We start from the raw sequence: 26318 nt of genomic DNA on the forward strand, positions 1-26318 counted from the left end.
TGGGGAAAGTCAGCCAATCATGGGCACCACCAAGGGGACAGCATACCTCAGCACACTAGGGGATAGGAGAAAACATACAGACGTGCAGGGATGTGCTGGATGTGCTGTCCGTGGCAAAATCATTCTCTGCCCCAAGAGATGTGCGGGAAAGATCCTCTGTGGTCCTTCGCGGGGTGGTCACGTGGAAGCTCCACAGCCCCAGGTGCTTCAGCAACAATCACCTGTCATCTCACAGTTGCAGAGGCCGGGGGTCAGAGATCCAGGTGTCGGCCGAGTGTGCCTCTACTGAGGACTGACAGAGAACCTGCCCATCCCTCAGCCCGCTTCTGGTGGTTTTCAGGCAGGCTTTGGCATCCCTTGGCCTGTAGATCTCGGCCTTCATCTTCACAAGGGAGTCTTCTGCATGCAAGTCTGTCTGTGAATCTCCCCTTTAGGTGAGGACACCGGCCATTAGAGGAGGGTCTCATTTTAACTGGATTACCTTTCTAGAGCCCATTTCTTTGCGGATGAACTCCTTGGGGGCTTGAGAACGGTGGGACCCAGAGCCCAGGGGAAGGCGGCCCAGCTGGAGAAAGGGAGAGGATGCACAGGCCCTGGGCACAGGGACTGCAAAGGCAGAGGGATAATAAGGGAGTGAGTCCCAGGGAGCTTTCCTCCTCTGGGCCTTGTCTTTGGAGTGGGTGTGTTCTCATAAACACAAGGACGTACTAGCTGAGGTGAGGTTTCTGTCCTTCAAAGACAGGAGGGGAGAGACAAACCAGAGGGGGTGCTCAGGCCTGGAGGGCAGAGCCAAGGCTCAGGCCTCATGAGGATGATGATGGGTAGCCACCGGCTGTGACTGTCCTGTGAGGTGCAGGTACTCACAGCCCTGTGGAGACTGAAGCCCCTCCAGGTACTATGGCCTGGCTGGGTGTTTGGCCCAGGCTCCTGCTCCTGTGGCAGCATAGCTCTGTCCCCCAACGAGGAGGAAGGACCTCCTTCCCCAGGTACCGGGAAAGGAGACAAGTGTTGATAACGTCAAGGCCCCCAAGATCGTGGGCCATCTATTCATCCCGCGGTGTCACCTTCTCAACTGTACTGTGGGGTGAGAGATGTGTTGCCCGTATACACTCATTTGAGGATTGAATTCCAGGCTCTGTGGATCATGCCCATCCCAGGTCCTGGCATGGGGATGGTTACTGAGTACTGGTGCCAGCTGTTCCTGATCCCCTTGCTCATTTCTCTAGTCTCGGGTGGCAGGGCAGGCAGAGGTGTCTTCTGACAGTGGATGACAGTGGTGCAGCCAGGGGATGGAGGAGGTGGCACCCCAAGGGGTGGGGAGAAGATACCCGGCAGGTTTATCAGAGTGCACACAGTGTCCACAGGGCCCAGAGGAGGTCAGATTCAAAGTGTTTGCAATCAGCATCCCTGGGAAAGGGTCCCGGGCGTTTGGGGACCTGCAGCTCCTAGAGGGTGGCAGCGCAAAGAAGGTGATATTGTTGGGGTGGTTGAGGGTAGAGAGGAGAAGCAAATCCCAGGATGGTCTCTGCTGGGGGACAATGGCCTGGGTGTACACATGTACACGAGTGTGTGTACACGTGTGTGTGGGTGTGACTGACCAGGAGAGGCTGCACAGCACACAGAGAGGGTCGGGGGTCCTCCAGAGTCAGACTGTCTCTCTGACCTCACACACCTGCCCCAAGCCCACTGCCCATGGCTTCCTGAGCTGGTTGCCTCAGCCCACAGGGGTTGAGGTCCCGCATCAGCTCCTTTCACCTGGTGCAGTGCTGAGAACCTGATTGCCTGAGGGTCCCCACAGCAGCTGGGGCCCTGCGGCCCTGTACGTGCTGCCCTGGGCTGTCTGGCTGGGACCCGCCCAATACTGGGTGGAGCTGTTGAGGACGAGGCCCTGTCCTCTTCATTTCTCTCTCAGCCCAGGCCTCACACAGAATTCCCTGAACGGAGTTAGACACATTGGCCGTGCTCTGTCAGAGGGACCGACCCAGCTCACTCCGTGTGGGTTTGGTGAAATCAGCGTAGTCTCTAGTGGTGGTAACTTTGAATAACCACTTTCTGTCTCAGGCAGTACTTGGTTTATAGAAGGAAAAACATCTCTGTGCTTCTCTGTTGGGGCACCGGGCCCGTGGACATTGGGGAAAATATGCAGTGCACGAAATCTTACCTCTTCATGAGGTTGTGGAGCTAGAAAATAAAGCTGTACTGAGCCCAGCAGGTGTGGCACATGGATTGAGCATCATCCCATGCACCTAAATCACAGGTTCGATTCCTGTTCAGGGTACATGCCAGGGCTGTGGGCTCAATCCCCAGGGGGAGGTGTGCATGAGGCAGCCAATCAGTGTTTCTCTCCGATTGATATTTCTATCTCTCTTTCCTTCTCTTTTCGCCTCTCTCTAAAATCAATAACAACATAAAAGAAAAACAAAAGCTCTACTGACCAACTTGAATCAGAAGTACCTGACTGCACTTTCAAAACCCAGGTGGTTACTGGAGCCCATACCCAGGAAAGGGGGTAAGGTATCTTCCAGGAGCACTGGATCCCCTTGGGGCAGAGGACTCCTCACAGGACAGTTACGGAGAAACCAGCTGGTCCATGACCATCAACTGGCCATCATGCCGGGAATGTATAAATCGGGTTCACTCAGAATGGGCACCACTGTGGGGAGCGTTACCCACCATCTGCTGTTCATGTAAACAGATTTCTGTGCTCAGGTGAAGGGGATTTCCTCATGAGGGGCCTCCCTGGGCTCAGTGACAGACTCAAGGACTCTGACCTTTAGGGAAAAGGTAAACCGGCAACTAAATGTCTTGCTGTTATCCCTCATTTTGGTCCTGTTCGCTCCTGGGTTGTACAAAGACATATACTTTAAGAGAACTGGGTAGTGTTCAGGGCTCCCTTACATGTTTCCCCTCTTTGTTCTGGTCAAACTCAGAGATCGCTTCAGGAGCACCCAGGGGAAGTTGTGGGAGGGCTGGGAGTGGCCACTGAACCGTTGCCCAAGGGTGACCAGCCAGGGATGGCCTCATTCACCACGAAGGGGCATCACACTTTGCAACAAAGCACCTGTCTGTCCTGGCAAGTGACACTAGTCTGCCATATACGTGTCCCTTGGCTCATGAAGCCTTGCGTTAGACATGTCACAGAGCTACTCCATGACCAAAGAAAGGATCTGCAATGGAGCTCAGATGGATATCTGCTGAGTAGCCTTTACTTTGTGGGCAATCTGTTATTTATGTGGAACTCTTCTAGTGGACACACTGGGGGTGTGAGCTCTGAGGATGATGTGCTTTCTCTCAGGCATTGACTGGAATGGCCCATCTCCTGAGCCAGACTTCCTTGGTTCTCAGGGCTTAGCAGACGGGGTGGCCCCCCGGGTTTTGGTGGGCCTCTCTGGAAGGCCCCTGGAACATGGGCTCGAGACGCTCAGGAGCTGATCGGAAACTTCCTGGCATCATAGGGGGACCCGTGAGGAAAACCCTCGTGTTTCAAGATGCATAACTCCTGTAAGGTGATTCTCCCAAGGTCAGGAGCCAGGCAGTGCTGTCTGCTGACCAGCAGGCAAGGTTCTGAGGACCAGATCTTCTTGGTCTGGCCTCAGGACTCCCTAGCCAGATCCTTGACTGAGCGAGTGAAAAGGAAAGAGGACCATGGGGACAAAAGCGTCTCAGGCCAGGATTTTTAGCCTCCTCGGGTCTGTCGGAAACAGAAGGACTTGGACTCACATTGCTGATTGCACAGGTTATTTATTACCATGGAGTTTTGCTTTCATTTTTATTAAAACCAAAAATGGATTAGTGGTAACAGAGTGGGGATTGCTTTCTGTCACCTGTGAGCTTAGGGATCTGCATTGTCCTTGAACTGCTCACACAGTGCACACTTGGTATCTGAGGAGCCCTCCTCCTCCTCCTCATCCCCTTCTGAGTCCTCGGGTGGGGCCATGAGTGAAAGGCCAGCCATCAGGATGGAATAACAGGTGTTGTACAAAGACATCACAGAACTATGTAGTAGGGAACTTGGGGTGCTGGTGGGCAGATCCCCTGTGCCGTTGGTTTCGGCAGTAGCCGTGGGCACACACATGACATTCCCAGATGTGCCCTCCCCACTTGGACCACCTGGCTCACTTGGGCACTGGACTTTTGTGGAACTTCCCAAGGACCGCAGACACGAGAACTTGAATGACCGGACACCACTGGGTCCCCCAGCATTCCGGGACTTCTTCTGGGCCTTTTCATCAGCTTCTTTGGTGCCTCCCTTGTGGTGAATCCGTGGGGAGTGTCTGGTAGGGGCCAGCGACTTCTTTTTCTTTAGAGGGCCTGCGCTGCGCTCTCGACGAGCAAGAGTCATCTGGCTGCCTTTCATCTCAATGTTCTGGATGAGCCAAGGCTTGTCTCTCTGGAAGTTCGAATTTCTGTAGGTCTGAAACAACATGAATCATTTTAGTCATTCTAGGAGAAAATATATCTATGTGACATTCACTGGCCTCTCAGAATCTTCAGTCATCCCTGCAGGTTATCTCCAAAGGGCTTATAGTTCCCTCTGAAAATCTATCCTTTCTCTTTTTTTGTTAAACCCTATCTCACGTGGAAAGGAGTTATGCACCGAAATGAAACCCTTTCAGTATATCGTTCTTCCTGGTCTACTAGGAAGAGAGGTGGGTAACAGAGAACGTGTGAAATGGGACACTTTCTACTTTACCATCATCCTGTTCCCTGGAGAGCGAACTGAAGAGTGGCCTGGACGTATTTTGCTGAATCCATAGAGGTTCAGCAGGCGGATGAAACTCTTCAGGCTGTCTGAGTCAAAGATTTTCTCCTCACCCCTCCGGCAAAGAACCTCCCTCTGGAAAAGGTTTTCTTCGATGTTCACAGTGTCTCCATCGTCACTCCAGCACACAGACCTGAAGGTGTCGTCCTCCACGATCCTCCAAAGCTTTCTTGGGAAGGACAACCCAAGAGGAATGTTGTTTCTTTCCACATTGGCGGCACCTTGGCTTGGGTCCGTTGCTTGTGGGTTGTCCTCGGGACTTGGGTCATGTCTCCTAGCAGAGTCCCCCTGCTCCTCCAACGCCTCCCTCGGGTCCACATGTGGATCTGGATATACTTCCTGTTGGACCATTATTGAGGGCTCTCCATCCTCTGATGGGGCCATCTTGGCTTCCTGCATCTCATCGGAACCCTGACCAGCCATGGAGAGGCTCTACATCAAACAGCATTGGCTACCCGGGATCCTATCACTGAACTCCGGGGTCAGAAATGCCTTTGGTCCCAGCAGGGATGCCCAATATATACTGTCCTCAACATTCTAGAGTGTCGGTCATGGGGCAACCAGCTGCTTAAGTCACAGTGTTCTTTACTGGTCACGTGATGTCATAAAGGTGGCTCACTGCTGGTCTGGAGAGTGGGCCCTGGCCAAGTGTGTGGGACTGGACGTGTGTAAAGTCCCCAGCCTCTCTCTTTTAGAAAGTACAGAAAAATACGGTTCAGGTGACCAGAAAGTGCTCTCCTTTGCTGCCAAGCATATCATTTCTTGTCGCTAGGTACAGCATAAGTTAAGAAGTCATGGTCCTCTCTCCATGCCCACCGCTACAAATGGTGCAGGCCTGTTGATGGCCCCTTTGATTGCTCAAGGGCAAGACTCTGGTTAGTTCGAGCTTGGCTACCACCAAGACTGCCTGAGTCAGGTGGAACCTTGGGGACTGTACCTCCCACAAGATGGTGGTTGGCCCAGTGTCAGTTGGTAGTCCCTCTCTGCAATGTCCCTGCCCCTCACCAGCTTCCTTCTTTGGTCGCTTCTAGCTGCTCCTGCTGATTGTGGGTCCTGCTCAGATGGGTCCAAACTAAGAATCATGTTGTCCCTGGAGTAGGGATGTGTTTCAGCACAGGTCAGAGCACTCCTCCTGTTCCTCAACCTCAGTGCTACCCTCAGCACCTCAGACACACAGTTACCTACTGCTGGGTGCACGAGTGGATAGCTGCACCCTCTGCTGTGCTGGCAAGCCCCTCTTGAGCTCTGCTGGCCCCAAATCTCACCCCTCACAGATCACAAAAGGATTGGCTTTAGTTTCGATTTTTTTTTTTCCGTAAGAACTCTCCTTATTATCCAAGTTGAGCTCACTTTGGGACATTTGCCTTCCCAATAAACTCTTCTCATACCCTGAGATTCAGCCTCCCTTGAGGTTTCCTCTACGCCCCATTTCCTTTCTTCATTGAGGTGGGTGGGCTTTTGCTTTCCCATATTTGTGGCCTCCCACTTCCAAGTTGGCTCTCCTTTGGTACTTCCCCTTTTCATTGCTCATCTGGGGTTAGACATGGATTCATCTCTGTGGAAACAAAGCCTTCCATGGACTGTCTCTCTTGCCAGCCCTGTTCTCCTTGCCAGAAGCCCACCGCTCCTCCACCTGTGTGTCCCTCTCCTGCCATTGCCTTCAAGACAGGTACATTGAATCATTTTGTTTGTTCTTGGATTAGATCCTTTAGAAAGTCCCTCCTTTACACAGATTCATTGCCAAGGAAAATTATGACTTGTTTAGCTCGCCGTGACTGGAGGAAGGTGATATGAAGATAATCATGAACATGTACTTGAACACAGATGAGAGTCTGTGTGTAAGATCAGACAAAAGCCAAACTCAAGTCATCTTCACCAGAGAGGAGAGGACACCGCAGTGGTTTTGGTGATCCATGACCTCTAGCAGTTGTGGACAACTTTGGTGTTAATACTCACTCTCAGCAGGGAGATAGAGTGGAACGGTGAAAAGATCCTACCTGCATGGGTCCTAGGTCCTTGTCCCAGCTCTGCTGGTACATGGGTTTCTTTGTTCTCTACGAGGGTTAATCCTTTATTTCTGACAGGAAAGCCCAAAGGCATTTGGGAGGAGAAACCCTCAGGGTGCACGTCAGCCTAAACTCTGCGTCCTTAATAGAACCCCAGGGTCCAGCATTGGGCTCAGTCCATGGACTCCGTGCTTCTAAACAGGCTTCCAAAGCATTCATTCAAGAAGTCAGTTTCTTCTGGGAGGATGTACCCTGGAGGATAAGAATGGAAGGGAAGTCCATTGGTGGCTTTTCCACGGGACCTCCTGGTGTCTCTGGTTAAACAGCCAGCTCCCTTCAGTTGCCTTCCAACGTGTTGTTTCTTAAGCAAATTCTTTCAAGGCTGAAAAGCAGATGTCCTTGTGGCCTTTGCCAGCTCAGGACTCTGCAGATTACGTTTTCAAAGGGATTTGCCAATTTTATGGGAAGAAATTCGGAGAGAAGTTTCTGGAAACCACAGTCTGGCATTTAGTGGAGAACAGGTGTTTATTTGGTATGATTTAGGCACTCTTGCATCCCAAGTCTTCTGTAGGGCCTTTACCTAATGTGCTTTGATGCAAAGGACACCGGATTTCCACTGTGGTGAAGAATATAAGACAACTTGCCCATCTTGTCCTCCGAAGAGGAAATATTCACACTGCTCACTTCAGTGGAGCTGAAGAAAGATATTGTTGAAATTGTCTCTCACAGCTAAGCCTGCTGAGTCCCAGAAATGCAACCCTGGGTACCATGGCTGCCAGTCAGACAGACGTTAGTAGGCACCATGCTCAGGAACTTGGTGAGAAGAGATTGGTTTGCTCTTCACAGCTCCAAAGAGCCCAGAGATGACCCCTGAGTGTTGTTGCCTTGTTAACTGAGCCCCCTGAGTTAGGTGAGTCTCAGGTGACTGAGGTAAAATGACAGCCACGCCCTGGAGAGAATGACTTCACTCTTGACTTGATAGGGGCTTCGGCACAGCCTTGCAGCCATAGAGAAAGTGCTGAGCTCTAGGACCATGTGGCCCGTGGGGAAGCCTGGCTGCCAGGAGTGCATGAGATAGAGCCGTGCAGTTCTGAGAGCCCCTAGCCACTCCTGCGAGCTGCTGAGCAACCTCACTGAGACACATGAGCCTCCTCTCCGATGCCACTCTTCCCTGTGCTCCTTGGCTTCCACCCTTCGTCCCATTGGGCTGCCATACAAACACCACGGACTCAGGAGTTTTCCAACAACAGAAATATATGTCCCACCGTTCCGGAGGCTGCAAGTCCAGGTGTAATGTCCCAGCATGCTGCAGTGAGGGCCCTCCTTGTTGTGTCCTCACATGGGGGAAGGGGCGGGATCTCTCTGGAGCCTCTTTATGAAGTGCTGCGTTCATCTCTGAGGGCTCTGCCCTCCTGACTCAAGCTCCTACCGAAGGCCCAACCTTCACATTCGGTCATCTTTGGGATGTCGGGTTTCAACATCAGCTTTATAGGGGACACACAGACATTCAGACCATAGGACGTCCTTCTGGACAGTGCCCTCCTGACCCAGGAACCCATGGGAAGGTTTTATTGCTTGAGGGACTCCCCTCTACCTCAGCCCAGTTCAGACCCCATCCAGTGTAGCTCCTTGTGCATTGCATCCTCTCCTGGTCATATCTTCTTCTCGGATCAGCCCCAAATCCCAAGAACCCTACAGTTTGCTAATGAGCTATCTTGCAACCTCATGGCTGCCCCTTAGAGGCTGATGGTTGTTAGACCCGAGGTGCATGTTTCCAAGGGTCAATTGGGAGGGACTAAAAGGCTGACATGGCAGAACAAAAACCACTGAGTTGTTGAGGCCTGAACCCACAAATCCAATGCACTGCCATTGACTCCAATCTACAACCTGAACCTGTTCACTACATTCTGTTTCAGCTTCAGTAGGAGCCTTGCTAAATGAAGGGCAGCAAAGCTCAATGAACAGGTCCTAGACTCTTGGACTGTGGTAGTTTTGGGAAACCCCTCTGTGGAGTGTGAATCCGACCAAACATCCTGAGTGTTATCCTGTGCCATCTGGGTCCCTTGTACATGAAGCGATGACGGGTTTGATCTCGGATGGGACCCAGTGAGTCAGAGTTGCTTGTGGGGAATGCATTTCTGAGGTACCAGATTGTACTCCTCACGGGAGATGCCTGTGAAAGCTTCATGTGGATGCAGGACTCCTCACAGTACCCAAGAGCCCTCCAAGCAGAGTGACTTGGACCCCCTCTCGGAGGGTCCTCTGCATTGACTTGAGCTGCAGCATTGACCCCAGCAGTTGCAGTAGCAACAACAACTGAATGTCTGCTTCTTCCACATTCTCCAGATGCTCGAACCAGGACTCATTGAGCAGTCTCCTGAAACGCATGGCCGTTTTCTCTATCTCTCACTGGAGAGGCAGACAGAAGGGAAAATGTTATGGAAACCCCCCTTGACACGTGTGGAAATTCAGAATTTCGTCCTGACCATTTATTGAACATGTTGTCTTTTTCTGGTTCACTTGTATGACAATGTTTGTGAAAATGCTTTTGTCCCTCTGCCCACAACACTGCCAGATGAAAGGGACTGGGGGAGAAGAGGGGATGATGGAGGTAATGTTGTAAAGTTTGCTTACTGAAAGGGACATGCTGATTTGCTAAGGATGGAGGAAAAAGTAAACCGGACACCTGGGGAGGGGAGGGGGCAGGCTTAATGCTCTAGGTTTTCCAGAAGTGCTCCTGGAATCTTTGGCCTCCTCCTGTGGAAAGTTCATCATGCTGTTTTGGCGAGTGCTGGGAATCCAAACTGACTGCGGAGCCTGGGGGCACAGCTCACAGTGCTGACTAGGACACAGACAGGTGGGCCCAGCTCTGGCTGTTCCCACGCAGAGCACGCTGTCCACCCTGCTCATCGGCAGCCCAAGCTGTTTGGGACTGACTGCCTTCCCCACACTCCCTGGCTTCCGGGGGACACCCCTTCTAGTCCTCTAGCTTGAAGCTGAGGCTCCAGACTCCCCACACTATGGCACCCTTCCGTCCAATGGCTCGGACTCGCTGGCCAAGTGGCCGGGGAACAGACTGAGAAGTAACAGAATGGATTCCTCTCACACTTTTGGTTACCTCTGCTGCTACGTTTCCCTTCGCTTTGATTTTTCTGCACTTTCAATATCATGTGCTTAATGCAGCTTTTTGTTATTTGTTCTACTTGGTGTTCTGTGAGACTCCTAAATGTGTGCTTTCATGTCAGTAACTGATTTTGGCAGATTCTCAGCCATTATCACTACAAAGAGTTTCCGGCTCCTTTCTCTTCCCTCCTTTTCTCTGCTTCCACTTATTGATACCTTTCAGCTGCTGTGCTTTTCCTGCATCGCTCGGACATGTTCTTCCACTGCTTTCATTCTTTGTTCTCTTTACACTTCGGTTTTGGAAGTTTCTGTTGACATTTCTTCAAGCTTGTTCATTGTGTCTCTTTCTGTGTCCAGTCTATAGTGGACGCCATCAAAGGCACTCTGCATTTCTTTTACATGGTCTCTCTTTAAGTAAAAAATATTTTTATCTACACAAAATACACAAAACATAAATTTTCACACCTTAATCATTTTATAATGTACAATACTTGGGTGTTAATTACATTCTTATTGTGGTGCAACCATCACCACCATGCACTTCCAGAGTTGATTTCCTCTTGCAAAACGGAAAGTCTATATCCATAACCCCTCATCGTGTCTTTTCCTCATCCCCTGGCACCTACCTTTATACTTTCAGTTTCTGTGAATTCGAGTCCTTTACGAACCTCATTTCAGGGGCTCATACAGAATTTATGGTTCAGTGTCCGGCATCTTTCCCTTAGTACAATATGCTCATCGGTCTTAAAGCCTGTGTCAGAATTTCTTTTCCTTTTGGGGACTGAATAATATTCCATTATGTCACATATTGCTTATCTAGTCATCTATTGATAGACACTTGGTTCCTTTTATATTTTAGCTATTGTGAACAACGCTGCTGTGAACATGGGTGTACACATCTCATTTGGAGACCCAGATTTCAATTCTTTGAGGTACATACTCAGAACTAGGATTTGTGGATCATATAGTAATTGTTTTAATTTGAGGAAACACCGTACTCTTTTCCAGAGTGTCTGTCATCATTTTACATTCCCACCAACAGTGCACAAGGGTTCCAATGTCACCAAATCCTTGTCAACACTTTTGATTCTCTCTTCTTTTTCTTTTTAATAGTAGCCGCCCTAATAGGTGTGAGGTAATATCTCATTGTGTTTTGATTTGTCTTTCCTGAGTGATTAGTGACGTTGAGCATCTTTTCATTTGCTCATTGGTCACATGAATATCTTCTGTGGAGACATATCTGTTCAATTCCTTTGCCCAGTTTTGAAAAGTGCTGTTTATTTTCTTGCAAAATAAGGAAGAACTGTGTGTGCTGTCATGGGAATATCCTGCATACAAATGATTAAGTGGTAAAGCAGGTGACAGATCAATATGCATGTCATGGGTAATGCCACATATTTCACAGCACATGTGTGTATCAAAAAATAAGCTTTGAAACCGTATATACGAAGATGTCTCTTGTGGTGATCTCTGAGCAGGAGAGTGAATTTGGGAGAAATTTTGAGAAGGGAGAAACTGGAATTTATCTTTGCTTTTAGAGTTTTTTTTGCAACAAGGCTATATGTGATGTATGCTATATATGATTTATGCAACATATAATGATCTTTATGTTACAAAATATGTACCTAAACCTCATAGTCGAAATAGCCCCGTGGAAATAAATTCTGCTGAGATTTGGCAGGGGCCCTCTGCCTTGGGTGAACCAAGGATGCAGGCTGTTTACCACTTGGGGTCCCTCCCATCTCAACACGGAGTCGCCGTATTTGCTGGTGAACTAGGGGACAGAACATGAAACTGGCATACTGGCACACGGTTGCTTGGATGTGGCAAACAACACTTCTGCTCATGTCTCACTAGCAGAGGGTCGTCCCATGACCCTTTCTAACTGCAAATGGACTGGCAATGCAGTGTCCTCTGTGTCTAGGAACAGAGCAAGAGAAGATACGGATGGGCACTGAAGTCTCTCCCATGCACCATTTCAGTGTAGGTGCTCATCAGAAAGCAGCCATTATAATTGGTTAGGACAGCAACCATCTTCATTGCTAGGAGGACTTCTTGTGGCCAGATGTGCCTTGAAAGACTATGAGTTTTTTTAGTGCCTACTATGTGACAGATGTCTTCAACACAAAACCATATCTCATTGTCACAGGGTCCTGGAAACCTCAACGGGGATAGTTCTCCTTCTTCATTCAATGGTGCCCTTCTGCACTTTCCTTTGTTATGATGTCTAAAATGCCAGTAGGCTGAGACTCTTCTCCTCCCTTTGGATGCATGGGTAGAATTTAACCTCAGAGTCTCTGCTACCTCCCTCTGACTGACCTTGCCTGAACACCTGCACAGGTGCCACTGGGCTCACTGAAAGCCAGGACTTCCCTGTGGGGCAGGGACCAGACAAGAGACAGTGGGAGGGTGGCTAATGAAGTTTTATTTTCAACGTGTACCTAACGTGTCCACCAAAGAACCTTTTCTCACCTCCTAGGAAAATTCCAGGTTCTTTTTTTAGGAAATGGGTTTCAGTCGATGTTTGCTCCCAAGCTATCATTTATGTTGAAGCGTTAATGTCTGACCACCTCAATAAGCTCTATCATCTGTGCATGTGTTCAGCTCCCAGCTTCCAATAAGAAGCCCATTAAACTCCAACTGCAAATACCTGGGTGGCTTCATAACTTCTGTGTAACGTCGGGGTTATAGTCTAAGGCCCAGTAGGGTACAGGCACAATCAGATTCCACTCACAGTCATTTGGAAAACAGTGTGTTGAAGGCTCCCAGGGAGGGAACACCTGGTATCTAAACATCATGATCTAAAGCAACACTTTCTACTTACAAGGCTGTTGTTCCCAGGCGGGATCCGGGGTGAGCTATGGGAGAGCAGGGGACTGCTGCAGGGTGCAGGAAGCCCTGTGTCAGGATGAGGGCAGGAGGTGCTGTGCAGCCCTCCGAGTAGGCAGTAAGAATGAGCATGTGAGCAGACCATGCTGCAGAGATGGACAGGAGGGCACCCCTGGCGAAGATCAGGGGAAGGGTGCTGTCATGCGGCAAAGTGCTGGGACTGGGCAGAAATGCCAGCATCTGGCAGAGTCAGCTCTCTGCAAACCTCAGACAATCCCCAAATTGTGCTTGATTGTCACTGTCACCCTCCTTCTTTAGGCCTGCTGTTAGTGCCTGGGCCTCAGGGTGCTACCACTTGTCATCTGAGAGACCTCAGACATGGTGCTGAGAAGAGAAATGAATTGTGAGGTAGAAGGTAGGCCATGGGCTAAAATAGGCATAAATATCATGGACTCGAGATGAAGTCAGGCAAGGGGTCCAGTCTCCACACAGCCACTTACTTGTCATGTGAACCTGTGGAAGTTACTTGGTACAATTAAGTGTCAGGTTCTTCCTTTGCAAATAAGTGGGTTAGATAAGCCCTGTCTCATAAGACTGCAAGAATGTATGGAGTGTTTGTGAAGCACCTCTCACAGTGCCTAGTGTGGATGGGAACGCTGATGAAGGGCAGTTATTTGTAATATTGGTTTGATCCCAGACCCTTGCACTCTTTCCTCTGGCACTGTGATTAGCTGTTTGTTGCCTGGGTCCTGTTAGACAACATGCCTCACCCAATCGTCCAAAAAGGATGTTTCATAAATAAACCCAGTAAATTTTCTCAATTCAAGGACATGTATTCAAATGCGGGGGTGGAGGAGCCTTCCCAGCTGGACCCAACACAAAGCCGCTGGAGAAAGCATCAAGGGACAAGTCTTTCCCTTCCTCCAAGCTGCTCGTTCACCAAACGAAGACTTTCATTCATTCTCGGCCCACCCAAAATCAAGCCCTTGATAATGAGTGCTGAAATTACACTCTAGATCCTTAACAGGCAAACCTGATCATGCTCTGGACCCTGGCTCTCCCAGGCCAAGAGAAGAGTGCCCATCCAGCGTCGCAAGGTCCAGTAACCGTATTCCTGCAGAAATCCGTGCACGTGTTGTGTTTAACACTCCTAGTCCTCATTCTGCCCAATGGCACTGGGACTGCGTGCAGGAAACACCCCCCCCCCTTCCTAACCAGGCTCAGATTTCCCCTCTGGTCTACCCATGATCCCAAAGGAAGTTCTCAGGATAATTTTCCATTACAGATTTTCCTCACACCCAAGCCACTTCCATCTCCCAGCTTCATTACAATCACCTCCCATGGAGAAGGGATCAGTTTCCCAAAGCCCCAGACTGCACTGGCTCCGGTCAGGCACATTTGAGTGCGCTTCCCTGGAGCCACACCACCTTTCTTCTTCTTTTCCATGTTCTGTGGGACTTAGGGAACACCTCACCACCTGCCTTACATGACTTTGGCTCCTACACACTCATGCTGTGGGTGATCCCGCTGCTGGCACAGGGCCTTCCAGAGCACAGGGGCTCAGTGACCGTCTGAGGAATAGAGGGACCACTGACTGAGCAGGAGTCATCTTTTTTATTTTTATTTTTTTTATTATTTTTTTTATCCTCACCCGAGGATACTTTTCGATATTTTTGTACAGATAGAGTGGGAGGGAGAGAGAGGAAGGCAGAGAGAGAGAGAGAGAAACATCGATGTGAAGAGACACATCGAATGGCTGCCACCCGCACGACCAACCAGGGCCGGGGACAAACTGCAACCGAAGTACGTGCCCTTAGCGGGAACCGAACCCGGGTCTCTCCGGACCGCAGGCCGACGCTCTAACCGCTGAGCCAAACCGGCCAGGGCAGGAGTCATCTTTATTCAGATGAAATGCCTCCTCTTTCTGGAATGAGCCAAGCAATACCAAGGATGCAGAAGTAGTTTGTTTCATAGAATGACCGAGAGGAGGGACAAGAACCAGGAATTGACACCATTTGCTTTTATTTCTCTATTTCCTGACCTCGTCAGTTGTATAGGTGAGTTCTTTTCCATTTCCAAGGAAATCCTGTTCCAATGCCATGTTATCTACTTCAGGATCACAAACTAGAATGGAACTGTCCCAATTTGTCGTACATGGTAGCAAAACTCTTACTCTGGAACTGGACACGTAAAATCCTATGGGACCAATGTCATTCATAAATTGAGACACTGAAGCTTATGGAAACTTCTCTAAAAGGGAGCGGCACTTGAAAAATTTCCGAAAGAAACAAGGATAAATGTGTAAATCATCTTAGGAGCCCAAAGATGCTACAGCCTTTATTCCCCCCAACTCATCAGTGGCCTCACTACCTAGATGGCTGACTGTTCTCTCGTCAAACACAGAGTGAGCAGGCAGCCTCACTTCACACTCTCAGGGAGAAGCTGCCCGACCTGGGCCTGACACATGCCTGGATACAACTCTGACTCGGGCCTTTTCAGCCTCATCCCTCTCCACTCCTTCCAACAGGGTTAGGAGGAAATGGGGATCCTTGTTATATGACCTGAGATAATTCTTCAAGAATTCCAAATTGCTGGTTTCAGCGTGGGCTCTGGGATCCCACAGGAACTGGCGCGTGCAGGATCGCTTTTGGGTACCTGGCGGTACACCAGGTACTGTTTCTGCACACGGACTTCGGTGATGCGCTCCCCTAGATGTAAGGCTCTCTCCCACTATGCACTCCATGAAATTCAGTGCTTCCTACACTTTTCCTTAGGGGCACAGTCACCCTCCAGAAGGATCAATCCCAGGAGCATGACCGGCCCATGGGTCACCATCCCATTGTAAGTGAGGCCCCAGATGTGGAACAATACATAGGTGTGGTCCCTGGGTCGGTCCACTTCCTACACTTCAATGCCAAAGAGGAGCTGCATGTGCTCAGAGTCTATGCTGAAGATCTCAGGCAAGTGGTCCTGATACTCTTTGATGACGCCACTCAGCATTTCAGCCTTTGTGGTTGGGTGCTTGGCAGGATATTTCCTGTGTAGGAACTGCACCAGGTCGGCCATCTTCAAATGTAGGGCTCACGGACCAAGGACTCAGCATCTTCACAGTCCTCTCTGCTGCTTGGCCCCTCCTCATCATGGTTGCTAGAGTCCGTGTCTTCAAATTGGCTCCCTGGCAGGGGTGGCAGACAGGCACTCAGAGGGCTCTGGGGAGGAATTGGGGTCTCAGAAGCAGATACCTGCTCTAGGCTGTCTGGGAACAAGGCTCAGAGAAAGAAAGGAAAGGATGCAGACACAACCAATTTCTCCTCACCATCAAACAGCTGTGCCTCCAACAGGCTCTGGTTCTCTCTTGCATCCTCATGGTCTCCCTCAAGCCTGCAGAGCTCACTCCTCTGACCAAGTGGTATGATGACTGGTGTTGGGCAGCAACCAGAGCGTGGGCAGGAGGTGGGCGATGGGGACCAGCCGGCCTTGTAAAGAGAGGGAATGTGAGTGGCCGCAGCAGAGAAACATACTCAAGGCGGCTCTGAAAAAGGTGAATTTTAGGCCTATTAAGTAGAGATGCTCTCAGGTCTCACAAGGGTCTGCTGGGCAGCCTGTCCCCTAATATTTTGAAGGTGGAAGTAAGAAGCGCAGCTGGCACAGTGGGAGATTCTGGGTCAGAGTGTGGGGTCGTGTGGGGTGGGGTGCTATGGAGTCTCTTTGTTTCTGGCTAGGGGATCCTTCAGTGCCCACTCAGGATCTGCTTCTTTCACCCCAACGCCCAGCCGGTCTGAGAGGAAACTCTGACAATAAGAACACTCATCCCTGAAAATGAACAGAAGTAAGTGAGAGGTACCCATATTGGTAGCATCTGTTCAGGGCTTTACAGTGGTCATCAGGGGACAAAACTGTGTGTCCATAATCTATGGGTTCTACACGTCCTGGTGTGGGGGGTATTCTCAGTCCTCGCTATGGACCCTGCAAGGTCTGGGTTCCTGCCTCAGTTAGCCTGAGTCCAGACCATTAGACCAAGACCGTGACCCCTCCAGGGTCCCTGGATTGGAAAATGCGGAAGGGTCAGCCTGGCAGCCTTTCCCAGGGTTTTCTTGTGCTGACAATAACAACAGGCCATATTTTTGGGGTCCCTATTTTGTTCAGGGCATTGGGATACACTCTCCCCTTCCTTAGTGTCCTCACCAAGATGCTTGGCAGAGCCTGGGACTCTGTTCTCTGTTGAACAGAGTACTTCCTCAAATGACCTGTGTCATCCCCTCAGACCTAGGTTGTCACCTCCCAAAGACACTACAGAGCAAGGTGAGGACCCTTCATATCCATGCCCAAAACCACCCCGACCCCTGCCAACATCACAAAAGTCTGGCAGCAGACAGGGCTTCCTGTCCTGGTTGGGTTGCCTATTCCCCTTGAAGGTTGTTCATTTTCACTCCTGACAGAGCCTGCCCTTCTTCCAGGCACCTCACGGAGAACAGTGGACCTTTCCCATTTCACCACGACCTCACCTCCCTGATGACTCCCCACATTCCTGCCCATGACAGAACGGAGCAGCTGCTAAGGGACAACATGCTTCCTTTCAGGTCTGAGAACAAGGGATGCCCGGACCTTGTGTGGTCCTTCATTTCCTGAGAAGAGGGGGTACATTTAGGCTTCACAAAGTTGAGCATGTTGTCACCTGAGAGTCCTGGGACTCTTCCCTTGGCTCACCTCCCATTTCCCTCAGACCATGGTCCTCACCTCCTCAAGGTCTCCCATCCCCCAAACAACATGGCAGTAGTGGGAGCTTGCCACAGACGGCTTTTCTCACTGGGGTCCTCCTGGGACTGAGAACTGGGCACGCTGGGCTCTTTAGGGTACCGCCACTTTTATGGTCGGTGAACCGTCACACCTTCCACTTTCAGATGTGGTCCTGTTCTGGAGCTTTGGCAGATTCTGGGACTAGGTTCTCTGCTGAGCAGATGTGGCCACCCCTACTGACCTGAAGATGATGCTCAGAAAAAGACCTCACCTCCCTCAGTGCAGAAGGTGCACCCCTGAAGGTCTTCAGGGATGACAAGGATGACAGGGGCCCACATTGTGAGGAAACTCTGTCTGTGACAGGAGGCCCCTCAGTGACCTTAAGGTATCTGAAATTACTCCTGGGAGGGCCTAGATCTATCCCTTCTCCTAACCTGAGAATGCATCCTGCAGCCCAAGGCCACCCTCTGCTGACCTGAAACCATACTCCTCAGTCCGAGGCCTACACATCCAGAGGGCCCTCCTCCCCTTGACCCAGGCAGAAGTCAGGAAATACCTTATCTAGAGACCACATACACAGACACTGGTTCCAGCTCTGCTTTGGGGTCTTAAGTCCTCAGCCCTCCTCTAGTCCACACCTGGATTCTAGACAAAGTGTGTGCTGCCTGCTGCTGACCTGAGACTGCTCCCCTGAGACCTTGTCCTTGACTCTCAATACCTCTGAGGATGTATGGGAAGGGAGTGAGGGAAATAGTATACAGGCCGGCACCCAGCATCCCGGATCCTCAGTGCTGACAGCAGGGACAAATCTGGACTCTGTGGGGGCCCTCCATCCTCCCTCGGGCTCATGCCTCTAGTCTCCGAAGACTGGCCTCCTTCCCTCCAGGGACTCGAAGCCGGTCTCCCAGATGCGGTGTTGATCTGTGTTGGACATCCGAGGTCGAAGTCACTGGACAGCACACCGGACAGGGTGTCTGGGGTTCCCCAGGGCGGATAGCAGCGGTGGAGCTCAGATCCAGGGCACAGGAATTCCAGAGTCTCTTCCCCACCTAGATGTGCCAGGACCACAGCCCACACCCTATGCAGAACTCAGTCTGTGTCCCTCTGACCCAGGCTCTGACTCCCCCAGGTTACCCTGGCAGGTGGAGGCAGGGGACATTGCTCAGCCTGAGGCCCGACCCAGCGTCCTGAAGAGCTGGCAGTGACCCCAGGAGTGGGATTGTGTAGTGCACTCTGTTCTGAGGGGGGTGGAGCCCCCAGACCTCCCCCAGGAGGATCCTCACAACCCTGGCTGAGATCCTGCAGTACCAGGACAGATGCTACAGGGGGCGCTGCACAGACCAGGGTGTGGGGAGGGGCAGAGCAGAAGTCCCCCTTCCCATGACTTTTCTGCAGCTCAGCTGAAACGTTGGAAACTGTGTCTTGTAAAGTTTATAACTACTGAATGTTAGTATCTACGGAAGACGCTGAGCAGCAGCAAGGATTTGATGGGCAGCATGCGGAGAGTTTGTGGTCATCTGCTTACATTTCCCATATCCAATGCAGGTATTTTGTCTGTTTAATCCTCATTAATTAGACTTTTTCCCTGCCCCTCTCCAACACCATGGTACACACCGGGGTGGTCCGTTTTTAACAAAAGATGTGCCAACACAGATACCCCATCAATGTTGGTAAATACCTGTAGGGTTGCTGGATTGTATGTTAAAATTATGTTTACCTTAATTTTTTTTTCTTTACTGATTTTAGAGAGAGAGAAAGAGATATGGAGAGATAGACAGAAACATCATGGAAAGAACATCGATTGGCCGCCTCCTGCATTGCCCTCTAAACTGGGGACCAGGCCCACAAACTGGGCATGTGCCCCAACCAGGAATTGAACCAGCGACCTCCCGGTTCATGGATCGAGTCTCAACCACTGAGCCACACTGGCCTGGCAAAATTATGTTTACTTTTATTGGAAACTGCCAACCTGTCTTACAAAATGGCTGTACTGTTTGGCATTCCCACCAGTGAGTGATGAATGCAGGTTCCAGTGCTCCACATCCTTGACAGCATTTGGTGCTGTCACTGTCCCAGACATTGACTATTGTCCTAGGTGTTTATTTATTGGTTGAGTGTGACATTATCAAGAGAGCACAAGCCTGTGGGGTGGCTGCTGTCAAGAGGGGAAAAAGGCACCACAAGGATGACCCACTTTTTAGGTTTTTACCCAAAGCATCTTGAGCATCCATTACCACGTGACACAATTCCTCAAAAGAAATCTGTGTTTGCATGGTTGGGTTCAGTTCCTCTACAAAGTGAGATCATCCACCATCCCTGTCAGTCCCGTCCTCCTGATCAGGGCCTGCCTGTGGCATAAGGGAACGGGGCAGGCATTGCTGGATCCTAGGGAGCCAAGGAAGTTGGAGAAAAGAAGAGAAAGCTACCCTTCCGGGGGTCTTTCTAGCACAGTCAGGGACTCCCACCTTTTTACTCTGCTCCCAGGTGCCTAAACACCGTGACAGCCCCACATGAATTGATGCCACGTTCACGTTGACCCAAGTCCCAGTTGACGCCCCTCCCACCACAGTGTACTCAGTATAGGTTCTCAGGATCCAAACCTGCTCCCTACTCCACTCTGGGCATCAAAATATGCCCTGAAGGACTGTAGGAGGAAAGCAACCAGGGGAACACATTCATCTTTCATGTTTAAACAATTCTCACACCAGAGGGAGCAGAAGGGAGGGGGAAACCCATAGGGAGCACAGTGAGGCCCACAGGAAATCTGCTGTCATCATCCAGGTGGATGGTAACGTTATTGAGCTTGAACAACGCAGTGTTTCCCCCAACGGGTTTTGTGTCCTGGATGTCAGTGGAATAACATACCAGAAATCTCATATCTAGTTGTGATGAGCCTCTGGCTGTTGATTCTGTGGCCTGGGACCCAGAAAAGACCCTGCAGATCCTACCTCTGGAGCTGGAAGTCAATGATGTAGTGAAGGCATTAAGCACATTTCTATAAGGTGGTGGCTCCACAATGCTTTGAAGTTGAGATATTCTCTGGTGAAAACAATCCCAACACAGAGTCATCGACATCCACATTGATGTTGGTTGACAGCACACCATGGACCAGGTACTATGCCCAGCATGACCCAGGGATCATCTCAAAGCCTCTCTGTGACCTCCTGAGCTGGCATCTGTCACTACCCCTTATCCAAAGTTCATTGTGTCCACTGGATGATTCATATGTTAGAGTCAGCCTATTAAAGATGTGAGTTATTCATGGCAGCTCAGAATGCATTCTCACCTGGTTTGCATCTGTGCTGTGGCCCACACTGTGTTTCTGTCCAGGCTCGTCTTTTGATATTGACACGATTCTCTGGGAAGCTTTTGAACTTAAGGCTCCGGACAGCACTGCCAATGTCATGCAGGCAGGGCCTTTGTGTCTACCAGTGGCTCAAGCACATAGTCAGGCACTGGAGGCCTTGCTCACTGCTACACCCTCAACTCCTACAACTGTGCTTGCACTTCCCTCTCAGGTCGTCTGCACATCACCTAGGCTTGTCCACCAGACTCCCTCAGACTTGGCCCCTTGTGCTCACAGGACAAACGTCGGTTCCTTTTCCTTGCCAATACAATTCACGCCATGTGTATTTAATGCCGTCTAGAAGAAACCCATTTCCATGTGTGTCCCCGATAAGAGTTTTAAAAGGATTGTTCTTATTAAAAAGAAGTCAGGTTACAGGGTCAGACCATATTGGAACAGGCAGAAGGAGCTACCAGAATGTCCCTAAACTCTGATGATTAGCTCCAGCTTAGGACCTTGATAACCTCATTATCAGTTCCCATTTTGATGTGTAATCAACTACTCTATTTCATGATGTGGTGCTCACGCTACATGTTTAATTTAAAGAATAATCAAACATACTCAACATTAGAGAAAACTGCACACGAAAACAAAAACAAACAACATAAAAAAAAAACAACAACACCACACCTGTTTTCCTATTACCCAGGGGCAGGGATATTGTGCCTTATCTGCTCCACTCATTCTTTTCTCGTTTCCCTTCCTCCTCTTTTTCTTTTCCTTTCCTTCCCTCCTTACCTGCTCCCTTTTTCCTTCCTTCCTTTGTCTCTTCCTCCTTTCCTTCCTTCCTCCTTCATTTTTTCTTGCTGAAGTTCTTTGAATCAAATCCCAGATACCAAGGCAGCTCACTCCTACATACCTGAGGGTGGAAACTCTGAAAAATAATGACTTTAAAACATAAACTTTATCCACCAATAAACCAACAATCCCATGTATCATCTAATACTCATTTCACAGTCAGATTACTGTAACTCTCCCAAGTATTTCTTTGCTTTTAATGGAGCCAAATCAGGCTCATACATTGCATTTTTTCATGTCCTTTAATTCTCTCTCACACAGCTTAATGAGTAGAAGTATATACAAATCAAACTTAGAGCTTTTTCCCACAGGGATGTTGGTTTTCAATCTGAAAACACTATACATGTATACTAGAGGTGGCCAATTATTTATAAGGTTGGTGGATGTTGGGGCAGGAAGTCTCATTGATAGAGCAGATGTTTACATAAAAGCAAAGGGAGCAGACTAGAGGTCCCTTGTGGTAATAAGGGGTTAGAGCTGTCGCATCAGTACAAACTTGTGTTCAGATTAAGATACATACCTATGGTTATAGATATATATATCTCATACACACACCCAAACACATATATATGTATATATGCATATGCGCAGGTTAATATACACATATACTTTTACTTTAACTCCTTTCAACTGAGACAGCTAGAAGCAAACACTCTCCAGGAGTCAGGAGCCCACCAAGCGCCCACTTCTAGGTCTCTAATATCGTTCTGCAGTAGAAGGAAGCAGAAAGCCACGGGGAGAAGATTTATTCCATGACTGGAGCAGGGAGTATACAAAACTGGCATACAGAGTCTTGAAGTGGCAGAAAGTAAATAGGTGCTGAAAAAAAATTCCGTAATAGAAGTAGATCAAGGGGACATAAGAACAAATTGAGATAACTTCAAAGGACCAAACATGGGACTATTTGAACAAAAACATTGAAGCAGTATTGGATTATCACGCAAAGCACAAAACAAATATCCATGAGGTCCTACTGAGATATACCAGTGGTTGAACCAATCCATAAATGGGTGAGAGTAGAGAAATCTCCCATGGAACAGCAGCATTCTAAATCAATCCTGTAGACCCACTCCCCAATGAGGTGGATCATAACCCCTCTCCTTAAGTTCACTGTGTCTAATGACTTCCTTCTAAAAAGGAGAAACTATAGTAACTTTATAGAAGAGAAACCTGCCAAAAACTACCTCAGCTAGATAGTCATGGACAACAACCGTGAAAAGTCATGATGATAGCAAGTACTCCTGATAAGATGTGATGAAAATGGAATTTCTTCTCTCTGGTCTTCCTCCTGCCCCAATCCCATTGCTTTAGTCTAACTATGAGGAACAACCTCAGATAAACTACCATTTCCGGGCCATTCAACCCAAATTGACTAGTACTTTTCAAAACTGTCAGAGTCATTAAAATGAAAGAAAGTATGAAAAAGTGTTTCAGCCAACAAGAGGCTAAGCAGACATGATAACTAAGATAACGTGGTATCTTAGATGGGATCCGGGAAGAAAATATGATTTGGGGACCCATATTCTTTTGTTAGATTTGACAAATATATCATAAAAATGTGTGACAAATAGTTAGGGGAACTGTATGTAGGACATATGAGAGCTCTCTAAACTGCTTTTACAATTTTTTGAAAATTTACAATCATCCTCAAATAAAAACTTATTTTTAAAACTGTACTGTAAAGAGCAAGTGGGCAAGCCACAGACAGGGAGAAAATATTGTAAATTTCATATAAGAGACTTGTGTCCCAAATGAATAAAGAACTTTAACTATATTATGGAAACAAACAAGCCCATAAAAATATGTAACTGATTTAAGGACACTTCACCAAACAGAATACACAGATCACACACTAAAAAAAAAACAAAAACAGGCATACACAAACATGCTCAACATCATTTTTCATCTGGAAAATGCAAATGTAACCTACAAAAAGATCAACTGCAAACCTATCAGAATGACTAGAGACCCCGCAACTGAAAATATCAAATGTTGGAGAAGATGAGGGATTTTCCTTAATTGCTAATAGGGAAGAAGATGTTTCAGTCACTTTAGAAGACAGTTTGGTTCCTGGCCGGTTTGGCTCAAGGTTAGAGCATCAGCCCAAAGGCTGAGGGGTCATGGGTTCAATTCCCAGTCAAGAAAATATACCTCAGTTGCAGGTTCAATCCCCTGCCACCTTTGAGGTCGTGCTAGGGGGCAAACAATCGATGTGTTTCTCTCACATCCATGTTTCTCTGTCTCCCTCCATTCCTTCTACTCTATCTAAAGAAGACAATTTTCTTTTTTTCTTTTTTTGAGTATCTACATTTTTCAATTAATTAATGTATTTTTGTGAAAGATGTTTCCCCTTTTTCACCCACAGATTCACCCCTACCCATCCCTCCCCACCCTGTCCCCACTTTTGTTGTCCATGTCCATTGTTCATACATACATGCATATTAGTTCTGTGGTTTATTCCCCCACCCACCCTCTCTTCGGGGGATTGTCAGTCTCTACCCCACTTCCACGTTTCTGAGACAGACCCATTCCTCAGACTATTAGGTTGGTTATATTCCACAAATAACTGAGATCTTGCGATATTTGCCTTTCTCTGATTGGCTTGTTTCGCTTAGGATAATACTTCCCAGGTCCCTCCATGTTGTCTGAAAGGATAAGAGATCTTTCTTTTTTACAGCTGCATAGTACTCCATTGTGTATATGTACCACTGCTTTTTTATCCATTCGTGCAATGATGGATGAATGGATAAAAAAGCTGTGGTAAGAAATGCCTTTGGTCACAGCAGGGATGCCCAATATACACTCTCTCAAAATTCTAGAGTGTTGGTCACGGGGCAATCAACTTCTTAAGTCTGAGTCCTGTTTCCTGGTCAAGTGATGTCACAAAGGTGGCTCACAGCTAGTCTAAAGAGTATGCCCTGGCTAAGCGTGGGATTCTGGACATGTGTTATGTCCCCAGGATCTCTCTTTTTGAAAAGTACAGAAAAATAGGGTTCAGGTGACCAGAAAGGGCCAGGCACACTGTTTATTGTTTCCAGGCACTGCAAGGGTCAAGAAGTCGTGATCATATCTCCACTCCCGCCCCTTCAGGGGGCAGAGGCCTGTTGATGGCCTCTTTGATTGCTCAAGGGCAAGACCCTGTTTAGTCTGAGCTTGGCTACCACCAAGAATGCCTAAGTCAGATGGGATCTTTGGGGATTGCACCTACCACAAGATGGTATTTGGCCCAGTCTCAGTTGGTAGTCCCCTCTGCAATGCCCCTGCCCACACCAGCTTCTTGCTTTGATTGATTCCAGCTGCTCCTGCTGGTTGGTGGGTCCTACTATGGTGGGTCCAAACTAAGAATCTTGTTTATCTACCCGTGGGACACTGGTAGGATCTGCGGAGGCATGGGAAGGTGGCGGCCTGGGAGCTTAAGGCCAGCAGAAGTCTTAGCTGTGAGCAACGCCCGTGGGAAATAAAGACCAAGCCTGCTCCACATGAAAAGAGATCCTTGACTGAGTGCTAATATAGCCACAGCCACTCACCTGGGGGCTACAGCAGACAGAAGGCAGACTGGGCTGCAACTCTGTTGGGAATACTGGAATTTGGAGGTCACGTAGAGTTTTGGCTGAGGTGCAGCCAAAGGACAGTGGCCAGTGTGCTCCTTCCCAGAGCAGTGGGGAAAAGCAGCAGCCTCCACCCCCCACTAGGAGATTCAGCCTTTCTCAGGTGAGGCAAAGAAATGCAAATTGAGGCTCATTAACAACTATCATCTATCCCACCCTCTGGAAATCCTCTCATGCAGAACACCTGGGCTACATTCCAAGGCACTGAGTAACAGAGACTAATACCCTCCATGAAAACGGTTGAGGATAACTGAACCTTTTCTGGGCTTGCAAATATACCCAGGAAAGTAAGACTTGACAGTGGTCTTTAACTTGGGTCCTCCCTTGCTCATCCAAACCCAGTAGAGGGAGTCACAAACAGCCGAACACCAACACCTTCGGGGAAAAATAGTACTTAAAATGCCAAAAATTAAAGATAAAGAGAGAATCCTAAAGGCAGCAAGAGATAAGCAACAGGTTACCTACAAAGAAAACCCCATAAGGCTCTCAGCTGACTTCTCAAAAGAATCATTACAGGCCAGAAGGGAGTGGCATGAAGTATTTGAGGTCATCAAAAACAAGCATCTGAATTTAAGACTACTCTATCCATCAAGGCTATCATTCTAAATAGAAGGTCAAATAAAGATCATACTCCACTGTATGCTCTTGCCAACTTTGTCAAATATTAATTGAGCATATTGCCTTGGGTCCATTTTTGGGTTTGCTGTTTTGTTCCACTGCTCTATATGCCTGTTCTTGTGCCAGTACCAGGCTGTTTTGATTATGGTAGCTTTGTAGTATAACCTGAAACCTGGTAATGTGAACTCTCCAACTTTGTTCTTCTTTTTCAAGAGTGCTGTGGCTATTTGAGGTCATTTTTTGTTCCATATGACCTTTTGAAGTACTTGTTCTAGTTCTGTGAAGTATGTGATTGGTATTCTGCTGGGGATTGCATTGAATCTATAGATTGCTTTGGGTAGTATGGACATTTTAATGATGTTAATTCTTCCAATCCATGAACAAGGTATGTGCTTCCACTTTTTTCTAACGTCCTCCATTTCATTTTTCAATGACCTATAGTTTTCTGCAAATAGTTTCTTTACTTCTTCTTTTTTTTTTTTTTTACTTTA

The 26318-nt window shown here is 48.5% G+C and overlaps 1 protein-coding gene and 1 pseudogene across 1 annotated transcript; both read right to left on the reverse strand.

Moving 5' to 3' along the window:
- Positions 1-3832: 3832 nt before the first annotated feature.
- On the reverse strand, positions 3833-5161 carry LOC118635404 (heat shock transcription factor, X-linked member 3-like). The gene is made up of 2 exons (XM_036270110.1): positions 4694-5161; positions 3833-4414 (listed from the first exon to the last, which is right to left on the reverse strand). The coding sequence occupies exons 1-2, from the start codon at positions 5159-5161 to the stop codon at positions 3833-3835; spliced, it is 1050 nt and encodes a 349-aa protein (XP_036126003.1).
- A 9990-nt stretch (positions 5162-15151) lies between these two features.
- Positions 15152-20863, reverse strand: LOC118635405 (annotated as a pseudogene).
- Positions 20864-26318: the final 5455 nt, after the last annotated feature.

Source organism: Molossus molossus, unplaced genomic scaffold, assembly GCF_014108415.1.
Source record: "Molossus molossus isolate mMolMol1 unplaced genomic scaffold, mMolMol1.p scaffold_m16_p_2, whole genome shotgun sequence".
NCBI lineage: Eukaryota > Metazoa > Chordata > Mammalia > Chiroptera > Molossidae > Molossus > Molossus molossus.